The 20,125-nt window shown below is 47.9% G+C and overlaps 2 protein-coding genes across 2 annotated transcripts; one reads left to right on the plus strand and one right to left on the minus strand.

Moving 5' to 3' along the window:
• Window positions 1-6,907: 6,907 nt before the first annotated feature.
• Window positions 6,908-10,395, minus strand: LOC127345444 (probable protein S-acyltransferase 7). The gene is made up of 5 exons (XM_051371920.2): window positions 10,112-10,395; window positions 9,316-9,498; window positions 8,325-8,621; window positions 7,765-7,998; window positions 6,908-7,670 (listed from the first exon to the last, which is right to left on the minus strand). Exons 1-5 carry the CDS (start codon window positions 10,193-10,195, stop codon window positions 7,239-7,241), a joined length of 1,230 nt encoding a protein of 409 aa, XP_051227880.1. The 5' UTR covers window positions 10,196-10,395; the 3' UTR covers window positions 6,908-7,238.
• Window positions 10,396-17,290: 6,895 nt separating this feature from the next.
• Window positions 17,291-18,552, plus strand: LOC127345445 (NAC transcription factor NAM-2). Its single transcript, XM_051371922.2, has 2 exons — window positions 17,291-17,743; window positions 17,834-18,552. The coding sequence occupies exons 1-2, from the start codon at window positions 17,512-17,514 to the stop codon at window positions 18,283-18,285; spliced, it is 684 nt and encodes a 227-aa protein (XP_051227882.1). The 5' UTR covers window positions 17,291-17,511; the 3' UTR covers window positions 18,286-18,552.
• Window positions 18,553-20,125: the final 1,573 nt, after the last annotated feature.

Here is a 20,125-nt window from a genome sequence, read left to right on the forward strand (position 1 = left end):
AAAAATGGCAGAATGAAAAAATAGAATGAAAATGCTACCTCCTTACTGAAAAACTCAAACAAAGCATCATCTAATAACCTCTTCCTTCTTCGCTTGACAATACCCTATATAATTCAGGGAACTTAATGTAACTAAGAAGGGAAACAAAACCTTGAAAAAAATGCTAGAAAATGAAAAATTTCAAAAGTAATAACTGGAAACTGATGATCCTCGAAGCTGATATCATCATGGCTGTCATCAGACACATCACACGAATGGTCAGGGACATGACGACCACCCCTGCAGACCATGCAACGGTTGTCGCAGTTATGATGCCTACATACAAAAACACAAAAAGCTCTATGAGCAAATACTGCCACATGCCATGATCTAGCATAAAACTGAACACTGGATTTGCATGAATATATTTCCCGAAAAAAGACTAAACAACCTAGTCAAAAAAACAAATGAAGTGCTAACTTAAAATCTAAGTGTAGTACACTGAACTGCAAAAGTTGAACACAAAATGCTAAAAGCTACTGATGATTTGTGAGTTGGCTTGAAGGATTCAGGATAACACAAACAACCACCAAAAACGTGAGAGAGCTACATATCAGGTTGCATCAGACATAAAAAGCTAGTAGAAACCATGAATCACTAAGTAAAAACACTGTCAAACCATGAGGTCAATAAGCTTGAGCAAAACAATGGACTAGCAGGTAGGGCACAATGAATAAATCTACAATCACTCAGAAAACATATAAAAGGTACATATAAAATGAACCTAGTAAGCATCAGATGCTGGCAGAAAAAAGGTGCCTCCCAATTAACCAAGTAATAGCAAAAATACTCAACTATTTGGTAAAAAACTCGGAAAAATGGCCTCACAACATCACCAAAAAATGATGAGATCTAGTGACAAACCATGAGGTCAATAAGCTTGAGCAAAACAATGGACTAGCAAAACACTGAAAGTCAATGTGCTTGAGCAATGATATAGGCGCTGCAATGCACATACGTGTGGATATTTAAACTGAATAAAAATGATCCGCATCAACAAAATTGGAACACGTAGAGAAGATACCTCACGAAGACAACCAAAAATCCACCACCTAATCTAGTTCACTTCGCCTCTATGAACTAATAACAAGAAGATCCACCACCACACAGTGATGCTCGCTAAGAAAACAGGAAGTAGAAAAGCAAAAATCCGCGACCGCATAAGTGATGCGACCTAAGAACAGATGATGGGAAAACACATACCCTCGACGTCGGCGACGAGGACACCTACAGCGAGCTAAGAAGGATGGTAGCTCGCTGGAAACTTCACCATGGAGGAACTTGGTGCCTTGGACTCGACGCACGCCCATGGTTGTGAAAGCAGATCGAAGACGATCTCGGCCGCGCGAGTCGCCAACACCAACACCCTCACTCCCCCACCACCTCCACCCCACCGTAACCCTCCACCAAATCTCGCCGGAGGAGAGATGCTCGGCAGCTTGCACGAGTGGCGGAAACGCCGACGCCCCACCGACTAGACCGCGGCCGCACGGAGAAGCGGCTCTCCGCCGACTCCACCGACTAAACCCCGGGCGCCGAAGAAGAGGATCTCCGCCGTGGGAGTCGCCCACACCAGCCCCGCCTCCCCCTTACTCCTCTCTCCACCACAGAAATGAATGGGGAAAGGCGAAGGCGTACAAACAAAAAGGAACGGACCCCGAAATTCAAAACAGTGAACAAAAAAACCGGCCAAAATGAAAAACCAAAGAAACCCGAACCGGACCGGCCGACCGGTGGATGACTGAGCAGAGGAGCTGGGCTTCGTTAAGATTCGTGCGTGGCGGGAATTGGACGGCCACGGATCTGACTTGAAGCCAATTCCAATTTCATCTAGCTGAAAATTAGAATCCGTGAAGATAAATTTAGGGTTCATATTTTTGATTGATTGCAAGGGGATACAAGGGTAGGCTTATATAGACCTAACCAACTACAACATGACAACATAGGTGGAATACCGATACTACCCTTACAGCTAATAACCCACTATTCCATACCCATACTAGTCCCTGACAGTATGAGAGTAATATATTGTTCCGAATCCTGGCAATTTGAGGATGTAGTGAGACTATAGACAAGAAATAAAATTTCCGAATCCATAAATATAAGGGATTTCTATTTTCGTGCCCTCGGTTCCTTAGTTGTGCTCAGTTTTCCTCAGCTCCTTAGTTTTTCCTCAGTTTTCCCCAAGACCTTGTCTGAAACCATCACAGATGTTGTAACGGCCGGTTGCCCGACGGTTGACCGTTATCTTCTGACTAGTGGGGCCACGTAGAGCCCGCAAAGACACGTCAGACCATCCATCTTTGTTTGACCGTAAGCATCGCTGTATCCCTGACCAAAACGCGCACGAGTGGGGCTTCGGTATATCGAATGACAAGTGGGCCATGGCGCTGATACAAGGGGCAATACACGGGTAGGAATAGATTTTTAAACGGAGCTCTACAGCGATGGCACGGAGGAGGTGGCCTGCGGGGTGCCGAGATGAGATCGACGTCCACAAAGAACTGCATGAGGCGAGACCAGACGCATTAGATAGATATGAACTAGACGCGTTTAACCATGCAAAGAAGAGAAGAAATGGTCGATGACATCGACGACTACCTCAAAACTTTGACTGACCGTGTCCGACACGAACGCGAGCAATGTAGAGAAAACTAGTGTCTCTCCTTTCTGGCGTGTATAGATGGGTGCTAGAAGAGTGTGGTGGCGAAGGGAAAGACCTCGCGGTGGTCTGTGGCGTCCAGCATAGCGGGGCGGCGTGGCCGTGCCCACATCGGCGTGGATGCATGTTCGGCATTGGCCTCGGCGGTATCTCTGGTGTGTCAGTGATCGAATGAGGGGACGGGATTGAGGGTGCATCCCGACGGTGACCTAGCAGTGGCGGCGAGCATAGCCGTTCTGACCATGCCGATATCGGCATCGACAAAGTTTGGAGGTTGTGGTGCTCGAATCAAGGAGGGATTTGTTTCTTGTACGCCAAAAGTGATTTGAAACAAGTTTCGTGTTGAAGTTTAGCTAACGAAAGTTTGTAACTAGGGAGCCCAAAATTATACTAGCGCCATGGTGAGGTTCTTTTTGATAGAGCTATACAGTTGGGCAAACTTTTTTGACACTGTTTAGATAGGGTTCCTTGTTGTTACACGTATGGCATCATGTATGGCAAATTTGGGGTCATTTGGAGATGTTCGAAAAAATCACTTTGCTTAAACGCATGCCGTTTCGTCTCACTGAAACCAGCTTTTCTAACAAGGTGATTTATTCTACCTTCTCTAAATGACCTCAAATTTTATACAGCTGATCTTCTATACCTAGATAGATAGATTGTTTCATTTTTATATTTTTCGAACTTTTTATTTCCCTTTATAATAACCAATTGATTTTCAGGTCAAAACCTCGAAAAATAGTATCATGTATGGCATCATTTTCGCCATAAATTTTAGATTTTGTGAAACTTTCCCTTGTTGTTATAGATATGGCATAATGTATGCCAAATTTGGTTAGGTCTCACTGAAACCAGCTTTTGTAACAAGTTAGGTTTTTTTGACCTTCTCAAAAGGGATTTTTTTCTACCTTCTCTAAATGACCTAAAAAATCATACATACGATCTTCTATACAAAGATAGGTAGATTGTTTCGTTTTTACATTTTTTTGAACTTTTATTTCCCTCTATAATACCCATTTGTTTTCAGGTCAAAACCTCGAAAGTTAACATAACTAGATGGTGAACCCTTCCAAACTTCAAATACATAGATAGATAGATTGGTTCGTTTATCATTTTTACCGTGAATAGTAATGGCTACAAGAAATCGGTGATGGTTTATCATTTTTTGCGTGAAAAGTAATGGATACAATAAATCGGTGATGGTTTATCATTTTTTGCGTGAAAATTAATGGCTACAACAAATCGGTGATGGTTTATCATTTTTTTCGTGAAAATTAATGGCTACAACAAATCGGTGATGTTTTATCATTTTTTGCGTGAAAATTTATGGCTACAATAAATCGGTGATGGTTTATCATTTTTTGCGTGAAAAGTAATGCCTAAAAGAGTTTATAATTTTTAGCGCGTGAAAATGAATACAGAAAAGGGAGAAAACCGCCCTTTAGCATACTTAGAGAGTGGAAGGTAACCGCCGACAGAGAGAGAGGGGTTATCCTGCCCGTTAGATCATACGATCAACGGTCGGCGGGCACGATCCGCGTGACATGGGCTAGACCAATCAGGGCAATGTTGCACGTGCGAGAGAATTTGTGGAGGGAGAGGGCAAAACTGAGTAGTATCAAGAAACCAAGGGCACCTATGTAATAAACAGACTAAGGGATTCAAATATGAGATTTAAAAAATGGAAAATGCGTGTTTTGTACAATAAAACCCATCTTGGCCTATCTCGCAGAAATGGAAGACGTGCAATTGTTGACGCGTAGACGCCGGTCGCGGTGCAGAAGTCAAAGACGTGCAATCGTGGACGCGTGTCGCATTGCAGAAGTCCAAGACATGCATACGTGCAGCGGTGGACGCGTAGGACGCGTGTCGCATTAACCACCCCTTGCCTTTATAGACGCCTCCTCCCACTATCTCTGTCACTCTCACTCGCCTACGCAACGCCGCCTCTCTCACGTCCCATCATCTTCTCCAAAGCAAAAAACCCTCTCCCTCTCCCTCTCCTCTGCCGGCGAGATGGACAAGGAGAATGCCAATCCCATCGTCCACGGCGCCGTCGGCTCCAAGCGCGACGCCTCCCTCTTCGACGCCGTCCCCTCAACGGACGTCGCCGCCGTCCCCTCAACGAACGTCGCCGCCTCCTCCGCCGGTGCATCGGAGGCTGCTGCCACCAGTCGCGGTCAGATCCCGCCGGGATATGACCCCTACGAGTATGTGCCGTACGTCCCGCCCCCGAACCCCTACGACACCTCCATGGAGGACCCATGGAACGAGGTAACTACGGTTTGCTTCCTTTTTTGTTCCCCATTCCTTTTTGAACCCTATTTTTGCTGGTGTAGATGGATCTGTGGATGGATGAGTATTGGGCTAATATTTGCGCCGATTTTATTCCATTTTGCTTTGATCCCTCCTTGATTTCGTTTAAGATTTGGGGTTCGGCCGTTCGGTTAATTTATGCAAGTAATAATGGGATCTCAATCAGTTAATTTATGCAAGTAATCATAGGATCTCAATCAGTTATTTTATGCACGAATCAAAAGATATCAACCGTTTAATTTTGCAAATAATCTGGAATGTGTTCAAGTTCAGATCTGGAATCTGTTTCTTTGCCTATGATGAATCGGTGGGCACAGATTTTTACAGGGAGGGTTCAGCGAACCATTTCTGTGTACAAATCTGTTGTGCATGAGCTTTGGTTCGCTTACACCATCCCTGTAGACATATAATCGTGTCCACTCTAACTGAGGCTGCCTCTATTTTTCCTAACTTTGTTATCATGCACGTTAGTCATCGTTGCAACTCATTCACTAATAAATTCCCGTTTGATATGGATCAGCTGTCTGGCAGCGACGTCGGCAGCGACGTCGGCAGCGACGACGAGCACCATGACATCAAGACTCGCCAGGTGTTGCGGAGGCTGCAGGTCGGCCAGTACGTCTCCTACCTCGCCATAGCCAAGGGTGTCTACAGGTGCCCCTTCTGCACTAGGAGGCTCGGCGGCACTGACTTCAACTGCCTCCTCACGCATGCCGAGAACATCGGCAACACCAACCCCAAGGTCGGCGCGTCGGTGAACCCCAACTCCTTCCGCGCCAAGCACTTGGCGCTCGGCATGCACCTCCGCAGCATCCAGCGGGTGGAGATATCCGGCGGGCGCATGCCTCCGCTCAAGCCCAAGGCTCCCAAGGGGAGCAACAAGTGGAGGCAGAGGCAGATGGGGTAGGCGGAGTCCTGGACGTGTGCTGCTGCTGCCTCCTCCATTTTGTTGTTGGGATCCCTTTGTTGTTAGCTAGGGATCCCTCGTTGTTATGTTGTTAGTATGATGGTCTTTATCTTGTGAAGAACCTCGAACCCTACTATGTTTGGCTGCTGAATGCAGCTTATTATCTATATTATCTATCCCTATTCTACTATATGACCTTGTGAATTTATCGTACATTCCCTCTAGATTTGCTTCTAGATTTAACTACATACATATGGACCAGATGGAGTACTAGATTGGGCTCTCTACTAGATTTGCTGCCATATTGAGCAAACAACGAGGGCCAAAAGGAACAAATAATAATTGAAGAAAGATAGAAATACAAGCTTCTCTAGATTTGATACTAATTAGGTGAAAAAAGGCAGAGAGAAGGAGGCAGAAAAGGTACTCTTAAAAGGGCAACGCCAATGGCCGAGAGAGACAAAACCCAGCTCCTGCTCACGTGCAACCAAACGCTATCTCGTCCTGTCCCACGCGGTCCCTTTCTACCAGCCCCACGCGACGCGGGCCCACACGACGCGGCCCACACGTCAGCACGGAGCGGTCAACTTAACGGGAATCCTGCCGTCTGAGCTGCTTCTGCGGGTTTCAAACAAGCTCTTGGGGAAAACTGAGGAAAAACTAAGGAGCTGGGAAAAACTGAGCACAACTAAGGAACTGAGGTCACGAAAATAGAAATCCCTAAATTTAATTCAGAGATGGACTTATTGGTTTTGAGTTGTGCTTGTGATGCCTCTCCCTGCCCGTAATTTTGTACAAGGAATTGAATTGTTGCAGTAATAGTAACACACTGCCATTTCATGTGCAGTAACAAGATGAAATTTCCAAGAAATGGATATCTCCATCAACGTCCAGGCCACAGAAACGCATGCCAAATTGCAAATATGTACTGCAAAAACTGTGACATCTGACCAGTAAAAACTAAACTAATTTAAGCTTTGGGGTGGCAGATCAAACTGATGGGTACAATTTCGTGCATTGACACTCAAAGCCAAGCAAAACAATCCATTTTTTCAGTTCACCGCTCCAACTATATACAGACACAATTAGAATTGCACTAAACTGGAGACCTCACAAACCAACAATCTGCTTAAAAACCACTGATACAGGAAACACAAAAGCAACACAAGAAAATAACAACAACCAGGTCATAGGCCTAATAACATCAGCAACCTCGAATCTCAACCAGACACCAAATTAGAAACAAGCTGGTACTACTAACATCCCTTAGTCCTCCACTATAGTCTGCGTACACGGCTAATCAGCCGATCACCATCATCTGCCTGCTTCAACTCCCCAGCTCGTCCGCGGTGGGTTCATGGCCGAGGAGCCCTGCTCGTCTAAGCCTCCAACTGCGAGGGCATCGCGGCTCAGATCAGGGGACGCATTGCGGAACCTGCCATCCTTGTCCTCCAGCAAGTTGCCCAGACCTCCAAGATCGCCTATCTCAGCTGCCATCCTTGGCTCGTCCCATGCTACTGGCTTTCTGCCCATCTCAATGTCGCCGACAGCTCTTCCCATGTTTGGACTCATGAAACCATTCGTGGAGCGAGGCCTCAGGCCCTGCTCCTGTGGAACTCTGGCACCGAAGTTGTTCCTGGAAACAGGGATCGGCGTGAAGAAGATCTCCTTGATGTTCTCCACAACTCCCCTGTTGTATGGGTTGGCCCGTTGGTCATAGCGATACCTGAAGTTCTCATATGTTGTCTGCAGAATTTAAAAGGCGCCAATGCTTAGTAATTGGCAGAACGGAATTACCATGCAAAACTAGGAAAATATCTTTTCAGGAAATGACATTCACCTGATTAGTACTCATGAGATACAAGTGAAACACTGACAGGCCACCAACAAACCAAACCGCAATGAATGTGTAGACAACCAGAGCGATAGACGCTGGCGTCTTTGCCATTGCCTTCCATATTGTTATCTGCTCTGCGTTTCTGATCTTAATAATGTACACCCAGCAGAATCCAAAGACGTAGAGGCAGAGAAGAGTTGTTGAGAAGACAAACATATAAAAGAACCTGTAATTCCGCTGCACAATCATATGCAACCTTGTAAGCACTTTAAAGTATTTCAAAACATATCAAATAGAACTTGGAATGTTGGAACAAGAGAAGTCATATTATCCACAATATGAAATTGCTAGTACATTATTCTTTCAGCATAAGCAAGTGATTAAACTAACAAGCATAGAGTACAATGAGACAGACTATTGTATAATACATAGCAAAAGGTTATATAGGAAATCTTAGATAAATCCTCAAGAACCAAATAACGATAGCGACATTCAAAAAAATGAACCAATGTAAGAAAGAAGGTCATGCTGGTAATGTGAGTGTCTTCAGTTAAAGAACTTACGAGTCCTATGCACTGCCCAACCCATGGGCAGTGATGGTCAAACCGTTCTACGCAGTTGTTGCAGATAGAACAATGGGAGCAGCGAGGAGGTCGATACAACATGCAGGTGTCGCAGTATTTTGTCTTCACAGTGATTCCATTGACAACAACATCCTTCACTCGGGGCAACCGCAATGGTGGAGTCTGGTTAGCTCCAACCTCAGCATTGCCTTCAAAACCTTCAGGTTCTGGAGGATGTGCATTCCGAGGTATGATACCTGGATCCCTCGCAGAAGTGAGAAGCAGAAGACTCATATCCTGCAGAGTGACAGAATCACAGAAATGCCTGAAGCAGTGAGCAAGGAGTACTATGGAGTATACATATACGAATATTATCTATAGAGTTTTTTATTTACCAGCGCAGCTATAACATAGAGAATATATATACACTTTTCTATTTACCAGCACATTTACAAACAAAGAGAACATTGTTTGTGTTTGTCAGTTTTTGCAAGATGTGAGAGGATAGCAGCACTAAAATATGCTAATGCTAGTGGGCAGCAAGTTGAAGGATTCAACAAGTTGTGGCCTATTGCCCCGGGACGAAAACCACGGCCCCATTCCTTGATCTCCACAAACCCAATTGTGTCTATGCAACCAGGATCACTTGGTCAATAAACACGCCATGCATGATGAAGGGAGGTATTACAGTTCATCATAGCAAATATCGTAGTTCGGACCTATATTATCTGGAACAGATTGGTTAATTAACAAACAGTTAAAAATAAAGGCACATATTCTTGGGAGGACAGTCCCTACTTGAACTCATATGTTTCTGACTATCTATTGAGTGGGCACTTAGTCATATGAAACCCAAATTGATTCACAGCATGTACATTGTTTGAACTTGAAAAGCAGCTTGCCAGTAAGAAGATTCAACCTACTATCCCCCCAAATAGCATGTACCAGTGCAACAGAAATATGGTTAAAAGGGGGTAAGGATGGTACTCACATATGCTGTGAATACAACTGCTGCAACCATCACGGGTAACCCCAGACCATAAGAGAAGTCATTCATCAACCCTTTTGCAACGAACACACAGAAGATGGATACTGGCGCGATGATGAGGAACATGGTGACGAACAAGGATCTCGCATCAGGTCCGAATATAAACCTCCCCTGAAGGAAAAATACCTGCAAGTAGATACATTCCATCAGTCGCAGTCACACTTTTCAACGACTTGACTACAATTTGGAGATTTTTTATATATAAAAACTTCTCTCAGGCTATGTAGGCAGCTATTCTCTATGTATATATCTTTCGAGGTACTAAGGGAGTAGAACAGAAGGAAGGGGAAAACCATCTCACATTTTTACATCATTAAGTGCAAGGATGATTAATACATTAGTACTTTACTGGTAGTATTAACTACTATCAAGTCTGAGCTAAAACTCCTTAACACATTAACTAGCACTAAGATCAGACTATCCCCTCGCGTTTCTTGTCCTTCTCGGAACAAGGACACCACATACATGTCCCAGCCAGAATCCACATTCCCAAGTACAGACTACAGAGTAAACGAAATCGTAAAACACAAGGGTAAAAAAAAATCAGCAACCATCTAGACGGAGGGAGCTCAACAGAAGAACCCTAGCATTTCCACAAGTAAATCTAACGGAGGACAGTAAATGGAACCGTCCAATTCGAGTGGCCGCCTCAAGAGCACGCAGATCCACATATTTAAGAAATAAAATGCACGGAGAGAGGGAAATACAGAAGGGGATAGAGGGGAGGCGCTGGGCTCACATTGTTTCCCTTCCAGGCCTGGTACACCAGCGGCGCCTCTCCGCCGGCGCCGCCGGGGACAGCGCCGGCGTTCGCCCCGTTCATCCCCGCGCGGCCCTCGCGAGCCAGCAACACGCGGCGAGAATCACGGGCCCGGATCAGGGCATGGCCGCTGGAGAGCTCCCTCCCGTGCGAGGACCACCGAAGGCGCCGTCAGCTCCCAATGCCGTCCCCCGCGCCGCCGCGCCGCCGCCGATGTCGGAAGCCCAGACACACCACGAGAGAGAGAGAAAGAGAGAGCAAATGGAGGGGGGTCTGGAGCTGGGGACGTGTAGTAATAACAGGGGGAGGTCTGTACCTTTTAGTTTTGCACGAACACCCCTGGAATATAGAATATTTTCCCTTATGGTCATTAGTAGCGCCGTTTCATTTGAATATGATTAAGTAGCTTCTTTGCCCTTTCTAGTTCCCAATTGTTTAGCGGATGATCATGTGCTGTGATCTGTGTTGCTAAAAGTTGATTGATTGGGGTCAGTGTAACCGTTAACTGTGGTACCAGTTGAATAGTTGAGTGTTCACCAAATCCTTTGAGCTGAAAAGGAGGTTTGGGCCTAGTGGGTGAACAGATCAGTGAGGATTTGCTGTGTTTAGTCTCCATGAAAATAATTAGAAAACTGCTGGGCGTCCTCCGGGGGATCAGATTTCCCAGCGCCCGGGTCGCCAGCCGTCGGATTGGTTATATTGGACGGTCAGATCTGCTTCTACTGAATGTAGCAAAAAAATACCTCCCGGCAGCAAAAACATAACCCGCTTTTGCTACATTGTAGCAAAAAATGGTTCAGTTACAAAATCAAATAAAAAGGCTGAGCTCGCCGGAGACCTCGCCGGAGATCTCACCGGAGAGCTCGTAGCAATTTTTTTAAATTAAAGTAGCAAAACAACAAAACAATTATAGCAAAAAAAATAGCATCACATCGTGATAATATGTTTGCTACGTTATCTCCGGCGATGTCTCTGACGATTTTCATCTTTGCTACGTGGGGAGGTCTCCAGCGAGCCCAGCCTTTTTATTTTTCTTTTTCTGAACGAACCGTTTTTTGCTTCAGTCATTTGCTGTCGGGGGTGATTTTTTGCTGCCGAAGGTGTTTTTTTGCTACATGTAAATCTAACCATCAAAATGGTTGATCCGACGGCTGGGGACCCGGGGGCTAGGAGAGCCTTATCCCCCGGGGGCAACGAATCATTTTCCAAATAATTATCACCATATGCTAAATGAAATTAACGAAATAAGTTGCTCCGAGAAAGTAAGTACGATATCTGAGTGGTTATGGTCCAAGTCATTGTCAGGTCAAAAGGGAAAACAGATGCCCTTTTCTTCGATAGTGTTGGCATGTCTTGACCACGCTAGAAAGAAGAAATTTTGTCTAGTTTAAGGTAAATTAGTTCAGTTAATAACGAAAACCAAACTCAAATATCATCTAAACAATGGAACACCGTCCATCCATGATAGAGAAAAAAATTATTAGGACAATTATGTGTATTCCCCATTATATATGTCCTAGTCCGTGGATCGTTAATTTGACCAATGTAATACAAGGTAGTAATACCACTCGCTCTATCATAAATTATTTGTTGCAGATTTGTCTAGATACACATGTATCTAGATATGTTTTATTGTACATGCAAATTTCGATAAATCTATAACATTTAATCTAGGATAGACAAGTATAAAAGATACTATCTAAGTTTCATAACTGCTGCAGATTTATCTAGATTTACATGTATCGTGTGTAAATACATAAATCTAGAAAAATCTTTAATATGGAACAAATGTACATGTAAATTTAGATAAATGTGGGATAGTTGATATAGAATGGATGATAGTATATAATAGAAACTTAAGAAGATATATTTTCTAATTGTATTATTTTTGTTTGTATAATTTATATCGTAGTTGTTAAATTAATAATCTAAAGATATGCACACTATCTGTACTCCTTAAATGTAATTAATTCACTTAAATGCACACAGAGGAAACAATAATGGTTCAGGTATATGTGATCATTGCCACCGTGCGCTCCAGTTTCCCCACTGAGGAGCTCGTCGTAAAGGAAGCCAGATTGATCTGAGCTGAGCATTGCGAGAGAAAAAAAAGAGAGAAAAATGCTTGTTTCCCTAGACCAATAATGGCATGTGCTTAATAGAGAAAACAAACGTTGGAAGAGATGAGGGATGCAATGAGATGGGTAGGGGCAGGAATGGAAGAACAGGCTGAAAAGTGGTAAAGGCCGCCGGAAAAGTATGCCCAGTTGGACTCCTGCGTCGCACATTCTCTCACGCTTTTTGACGGCCCTCGTGGCCCAATCATTCATGAAGCCGCCGTACGGAGTACTCGTTCCGTATGCTTTCGAGTACACGGGCACGCCACGAGTACGTGCCGACAGGGTACGGTAAGTTAGAGCATCTCTCAAACCGGCATTCGAAAAAATTGTGGGATTGAACGTCTGGGGAATGCATCAAGGCATCTTTAACACTCCAAGGCTAATCACAATCGGAAATATCATACACTACTATCATGCATATGATACTAGTTTATGATACTAACCTCACAATGCATAGTATCATAAGATAGTATTATAGTATTATTATATTTAATGTTTTGTAGAATCTCAATGCAAATATGCGTACATGATGTGTTTGTCATTAAGTTTTCTAGTTTTACGTGCTATGATACGGTATCATATTATGATACTTCTCTCATCTCTCACCTCATTAATTGATGTGCCACATCAGATTTTTGCCAACATGGCATGCATGATACTACTTATGATACTCCCATTGTGACTAGTCTAACACGGGCGATCTAAATGGATGCGTTAGGTCGTCCGATTTAAACCGTTTGGGTGGTCGTGCGGACATGAGGACAACGTCTCGCGTTCGCGTGTTCGTTTGGATCGCACGCTGCGCTCAACGCGGCGACCCATGAAGCCGCCACGTGACTCGTCTTCCTTGGGTGGCCCTGCGCTATGGCAAGCCTCGACGGGACAACAATGGCGGGTGGGATTCCCGCGCTCGTGAAAAAGCATAGGATGCGCGCTCGCGTCCAAATTTTCAGCCAAGGCCGCCGACTATAAAAAACGGCGTGCGCGGCCTCGCAGACCTCACCTGCTTCGCCGCCCTCTCCCCCTCTACCTTCTCCGGCGCCCTCTCCTCCTCCATCGCCATGCCGCGTGATGACCCACAAGTATAGGGGATCGCAATAGTCTTCGAGGAAAGTAAAACCCAAATTTATTGATTCGACACAAGAGGAGCCAAAGAATATTTATAAGCTTTAACAAATGAGTTGTCAATTCACCTGCACCTGAAAATAGACTTGCTCGCAATAGTTTATTACTAGTAACAGTTTTATAGCGGTGGTAGTAGTGAAGTAACAACAGTAATTAAATGAAAACAGCAGTAGCGATGATTGCAGTAGACAACATGATTAAAATAATGTAGGCACATGAATGGATGAACAGGCGCTGCATGAATGAGATAGTTCATATAATAAGCAAGACGTGGGCATAGCAAGTAATAATAATATAAGCATCCAGGTATAAAATAACCATAGGCGTGTGTTCCTGTTTAGTCGTACGTGCTCGCAAGGAGAAACTTGCACAACATCTTTTTTCCAGCCCGTTGCAGCGGGGCATCAAGGGAATTTACTGGTAATTAAGTTACTCCTTTTAATAGAGTACCGAAGCAAAACATTAATACTCCGTGAACACACGTGATCCTCAAATCATAGCCATCCCCTCCGCTTATCCCAATTTTTGTCACTTTGGGGCATCGGGTTCCGGACAACAATATGTGTATACAACTTGCAGGTATGATAAAAAATTATCATCATGAATCAATAACATGTTCAGATATGAGATCATGGCACTCGGCCCAAAGTGACAAACATTAAACATAACAAGTTGCAACAATGTCAAAAATACTAACAACAGATACTAGGCACTATGCCCATAACAATCTTATAGCTATTACATGACCAATCTCATCCAATCCCTACCATCTCCTACAGTCTACAGTGGGGAATTACTCACACATGGATGGGGGAATCATGGATGATTGATGGAGAGGCGTCGGGGCGATGGCGATGATCTCCTCCAACTCCCCGTCCCGGCAGGTTGCCAGAACGGAGTTTCTAGTCCCGGATAGGGGTTTCTGGTGGCGGTGGAGCAGCGAAACTCTTTCTGGAAAAACGTCAAACCCCCTTTGATTGTAAAAAAATCAGTATACTGCAGGCATGCACCTTGTGTGACTGTCGCGATACTAAGAGCATGTCTAACAGGCCCCGTATTTCGATGCCCCGTATAACGCTCGCATTTCGCCCCGTATCGAAAAACTGTTAACGGAAGAGCCATTCCGTCTAGCAGACCCCGTATTTCGTCCCGTATTTTCAAAAATAAAACCCCGGGAAGTTCATCTTCAATGATCATACTACGGATCATACATACATTCCGATCATACTACGGATCATACTACATCTATCCTACATCTACTCGTCAAGGATGACGTAGGGGATGAAGGCGATGGAGGCCGCCTCCTCCTGCGCCTCCCGCGCCTCGAACTCCCAGACGGCGGCGATGGCCACCGCCTCCTCCTCTGCCTCCGCCCGAGCTTTCTCGGCGGCATCCGCCTCGGATTTCGGCCACCGCACGCCGGAAGGCCGCCTCCTCCTCTGCTGCCTCTTCTTCCTCCTCGCCGCCTCCGCTTCCGCCATCGCTGGTGCTGCCGATGGTCGCCGCCGATGCCGCCTTGGACGCGCGGTCGCGCTGCCACTCGGCGAGCCACTTCTCGAAGGCTCCGCCGCTCATCGGCTTGAGCGGCGGGTCTTGTCGGTACCACCGCCCACCGGCAGCGTACTCCCGGAGCGAATCCGGCACGTAAAGCGCGTCGGCGTACCGGCACGCCGCGCGGCGGCTCCCGGCAGCGGACCTCTTGCACTTGAGCCGCCACGCCTCCTCAATGGTGTCCGGCGAGCGGGATCGCTTCGATCCGCTCGCCGGCGACGCGGTACTACGGCGGCGGGAGTCCATGCCGGAGATGGGGTGGAATGCGGCGCGGGGGAGCGAGTAATTTCTCGCCGGAGAAGGATGGAGGAGGCGGCGGTGCACGACGGAGCTAGGGTTGCGAGTGAGGGGTTAACCCCTCACTCGCACCTGCGCCCAGTATAAGTAGGGGGCGATGGGGCCGATTTCCTGGGCCCCGTATTCCGCCGAAACGGGCCGGCCCGAATACGGGGCCTGCTAGACAGCCCAAATCGCGTCTGCCCCGTATCCCGCCGGAATTTTACGGGGTGGGCGGGTTATACGGGGCCTGTTAGACATGCTCTAACAGATGATTTGGAAGATTTTGGGTCCAACCACTGACCACGACGTATGCTGAATGCAGCAACAGCAATAACAAGTCAACAATTGTTACCGAATGCCAGTTTTACCAAGCATCGAGAAGGGACAGGGATTTTCACAAGTGACCCCTAATCCTGCGGTAAGTAATAAGATCGATTTAACAACTTTTTTTTAGGGATGATCGATTAACATCTGTATTATGTTTCTCCATCCATTTCGGCCCAACTGTGAAGCATGGACCCGTTTCTTCCTTGGCCCGTTGTGCATTGGTGATGTTTTAGAAAGCCCGTGTTGTGAAGGGCAGATCCAATTTTGGTGGTGCTAGGCGGGCCGAATTAAGAAGAGTCTCTCCACTCTGCCCAGTAGCAGAAAGGTCGCCGGGCCCAGATGCTATCTCCGTGAGTTGGAGAAGGGAGAAAGACTGAACTCGCGTCGGTGAGCAGGAGCAGTCACTTGCATTTTGTCTCCAGAAAAGAAAGTCGACTCTTAGCAGAAAGAAAATACGTCGCGGAAGTATGTATTTTCGCTTTACCGAAGAAGAAAGAATACGCTTTGTTTTGCAGTACACAAGTCTCTATCCTGAACGTGAAGAAGAGGAAAACATGAAACTAGTGGAGGCGTCCGAGACACCGGTTCCTCTTGTTTGCAGAAAAAAACAGTGTGAGAAACGGCGCAGCTACTGGGAACAGACAACGGGCCCGTCGTGTCGGACCCCCGCACGCTAGCTAGCTAGCGAAGTCGCGCGATGCAGAAAAGGGAAAAGGAAGTGCGCGCGCGCGATCGCTTCACGGACGGCGCGGGCGCGGCAGCCCGTCGCCGGAGTTGGGACGGAACAGCAGCTAGCGCCGGTGCCGGGACGGCGAATGCACCGTGGTGAAGAGAGCCGCGCCGGCGCGGTTCACGTGACTCGACGCGACGCGACGGCCGACGGGAAAGAAAGCAGAGTGCCGATGGATCTCGATCTGGGTTCGGTCATCCACGCACTCACACGGATGGAACGGTGCGATGCGATGCGATGCAATGCTGCAGGTTTGCAGTGGGCAGCTAGCTACTGCCAAACACTGAGACGATGGCCATGGCAGTAAAACTCACGCGCACGACCCGCCGGGGTCCCCACACCCCGCCGGCGTTGGCCAAGGGCATGCATTTGACTCGGAAAGCCGCTGTAAAGTCTACCCCCAAAGAGGAGCGGGCGGACGGACGGCCGTTGCTGCATGTACTCACTCCGCTTGCACAGCCATGCACGCAATCGACTCGTCAAAAGTTCCAACGGGTGATTAATCGAGTGATTAACGCTCGCTCGCATGATTTCCCTTGTTTGTACTAGCGCCGGACGAGAGCGTGTCAGCGGCGACTTGCTCGGTCCATCGTGATTCCTTCAACGATGAGGAGGAGGAAGGCTAATGCGAGAAGCAAACCCCAGCGCTGGAATCCAAGGCAGGGCAGGCAGCTAGTAGGTGGTTCCACTTTTATTTATTTGATTCCTCCTCCTCAAGCTCGGTTCGGTGTAACGTGGAAGCTTCTCCTTCCTTCTCTTCCAAAACAAATTAAAGAAAAGCAAGGGAGGAGATGACGAGGAATTTAATTTGGGGAGAAAAGGGGACCAGAAAAGAAGGAATCGCACACGAAAAAGATAGTCGAGAATGCTCATACAGAAAAGAAAAGAAAAATAGATGCCTTGTTCGTGTTCCCCTCTGCCCAGGCTTGTTGCTTAGCCTCACACCTCACCTCACCTCACCTGTAATTAAGCACTGCACGAGACGCTCTCCCTCTGCCCTTGATGGCGGTTGAGTCTCCTACACGCCACTGACCACTGCCACCTATAAATCCGCCTCCCCTCCCCCTTTCCCCGCTAGCCAACATCCACCACCGCACCGCACCAACCACTCTGCCTAGCGGAACTACACTCCATGGATGACCTCGTGAGCGAGTGACATGCGAGCCTGCCTCATACCAGCATTTATCCACTCCGAGAGAGAGTAATCTTGTTCGATTGCTTGCTTGGGTTGGGTTGTGAGTGTGTCCATGGCGCAGCCGGCGGACGTACGGTCGGAGGGTGCCACGGGCGGCGGTGTTGCATGCCGGGTGCCGGCCGGGCCAGCTGGCCACGGCGGCCTGCCCATCGGGTTCCGCTTCCGCCCCACCGACGAAGAACTCGTGCTGCACTACCTCCGCCGCAAGGCCTTCGCCTGCCCCCTCCCCGCCGACATCATCCCCGTCGTCGACCTCGCGCGCATCCACCCGTCAGACCTCCCAGGTAATTATCTGACGTAACGCTGCATCAACTAACCAATTCGATTCGGGGTGAAGCGCATTGCGCTGACGCTGTGATATAACCGATCTGCAGGCGACGCCGACGGCGAGCGGTTCTTCTTCCACCTGCCGGCGACGCGGTGCTGGCGGAAGGGCGGCGGTGGCGGCAGGGCGGGCGGCGCCGGCGGCGTGTGGAGGGCGTCCGGGAAGGAGGCCCTGGTCCTCGCGCCCCGCTGCGGCCGGCCCGTCGGCGCCAAGCGCACGCTCGTCTTCTGCGCCCGCGGCGGCGCAAGAACGGCTTGGGCCATGCACGAGTACCGCCTCCTCCCCGCCGCCCTCGGCGCCTGGGCCGCCGCCGCCGCGGCCAAGCCCAAGGACTGGGTGGTCTGTCGCGTTTTCAAGAAGGCCACCCCGGCTCGCCGCGGCGCGGCACAGCGGCGGAGAAACGACGCTCACATGGCGGCGCCGTCCCCGGCGTCCTCCTGCGTCACCGAGGCGCGCGGCGAGGAGGAGGTGGAGGGCGACGAAGAGATCGCTAGCTTCTAACGGCTGTCCGTGACGAGAGGAGGATGATTAGAGGAGGAGCTGACTTTTGATCAATCATGGTCCCTGTAATTTTCTAATGAGTTGTCCCGTTAATTCGTCGCTCCGCACCGCTAATGTGGTGCTAGTACCCTAGAAGTTTCTAGTAGTAGTTGATCATTATGAGTTCGAACCCCATCAATCAAGACAATCAAATCAACCTCCAAGCAAACCAAAATCAAACGCCTCACTATGTTTGATGAATGAGAGAGCTCACCGCGAATCATTTCAGAGTGCACTGTCAGTTAATTAGAGTTTGACCAAAACGCTTCTTCCAGCTTTTTTTTTTTTTGACGATTAAAGGCAGGAGCTATGCCAATTCTTCCAGCTTCTCTCATGCGTGCTTTGCTTGTCAGTTTCCAGAAAGTAACCTTGCTTGTCATTCCTCTTGTACAAATCAAGAAGTAAAGCACGAACCACTGGTAACTGCAAAGGAGGTAAAACCAACCGTAAAAGAGGTGCAGGAAAGCAGGGCAGAAAGGCGAGGAATTGAGTCCGTGGAAGCAGAAAAGAAAAGCGGGTATGCATGATAAGCCGAGCGTGCGCGGTGATGATGGCGCTACTGATCGATGGATCAATTGATCGATCAATAGATTGGATTAGATACTCGACTCCACTCAGCCCTAGCGCTAGCGGAGATGCCTTTCTTCTCCAAGGGACCCCCCGTTATTGGCAAGACGAATAGGAATCCGTCGTCCGTCGTCCGGCCGAACAATTCCCTTCCGGCCAGCGCAGCATCGATCCATGCCGGAGCATCTCATGCCATCTAGTTTCACTTGGCTGGCTCTGGATCATATCGGAGCCGAATAAGGTGGAGAGATTTGGGGAATCTCTCTCTCGGACATTAGTATCTCTGATGATGATGAATTCGCACTGTCACTGTCTTCTTCTCCGGCTAATAACTGCGGCTTACTGATAGCTACTTTGCCCAATTCGACAGTATCACTACAGTTGGAAAAGTTCCTTTCTGTGTTTGGGCGAGATGACACGCAACTATGTAGAGACTCTACTAGACACGGGATCATCGGTTCGTGTTGTATGACGCGCGCGTGACGAGTTGCTTGCTTAAGCTTGCTGCACTGTGTTTTCTTTTCTTTGGGGAGAGAGTGGTTGCATAGTGATTGTGGCATAGAGAGCATCTGAACTCTGAAGCAGACGTGTGAACACTGTTGGTTGGCGACAGCTAGGAGTACAAGATTCAGACGCCTGTGAGATGATCCTGGCCATGTCATGGAACTCTCTCGCCGGAATCTGTTGGGCTTGCTGATTACAAACGAATTTGACTGGGGACAACACCCTCCCTCGGACTCCAACACAAACACGGCAAAGATTGCTCGATGTCACTTGGGGCGCGTTTGGTAGACTCCATGTCCATGGCTCGGGCTAGCAATTTTCGTCCGTTTGATTGCTTGGGTCGAGCCGGGTCCGGTTCTTAAAGCAGTGTTAAGCTAGGTCCTGGTGAAACGTCCAGTTCGGTAGTTTTCAGCGGTGCAGGCAAATTTCCACGCGGCTGATGCAAAAGGGAATCTTCGGCGCATACGCGAAGACGAGAATGGAGATGGCGAGAGCTGCGGCGCGCATCGGCGAAAAGCGAAAATGGGGGCGGGAAGGATTCCGTCACCTCCCGCCGCACCCCATGGCCTATTTCTACCCCCTCCTCCACTCTTTCCCCCCCAAATTTCGAGCTCCTCCTCCCGTCGGCAAGCAGGTAAGAGGTACACGCATCCCGGTCGGTGAAGGTTGCAGCGGCGGCGGTGGCGAGTACATCTGGGCTGCTTCATCTACTTCCTGGTCTAGCGCATCT

The sequence above is a fragment of the Lolium perenne genome, chromosome 3 (genome assembly GCF_019359855.2).
Source record: "Lolium perenne isolate Kyuss_39 chromosome 3, Kyuss_2.0, whole genome shotgun sequence".
Classification (NCBI taxonomy): Eukaryota; Viridiplantae; Streptophyta; class Magnoliopsida; order Poales; family Poaceae; genus Lolium; species Lolium perenne.

What these genes read in the sequence shown, in the direction of transcription:
- LOC127345444 (XM_051371920.2), bottom strand. Translation starts at nt 10,195, where the DNA reads ATGAACGGGGCGAACGCCGGCGCTGTCCCCGGCGGCGCCGGCGGAGAG. An exon ending in AGGCCTGGAAGGGAAACAAT is followed by an intron (nt 9,499 to 10,111) that starts GTGAGCCCAGCG and finishes ATCTACTTGCAG; the next exon opens with GTATTTTTCCTTCAGGGGAG. An exon ending in TTGGGCAGTGCATAGGACTC is followed by an intron (nt 7,999 to 8,324) that starts GTAAGTTCTTTA and finishes ATGATTGTGCAG; the next exon opens with CGGAATTACAGGTTCTTTTA.
- LOC127345445 (XM_051371922.2), top strand. Translation starts at nt 17,512, where the DNA reads ATGGCGCAGCCGGCGGACGTACGGTCGGAGGGTGCCACGGGCGGCGGT. An exon ending in CCACCCGTCAGACCTCCCAG is followed by an intron (nt 17,744 to 17,833) that starts GTAATTATCTGA and finishes ACCGATCTGCAG; the next exon opens with GCGACGCCGACGGCGAGCGG.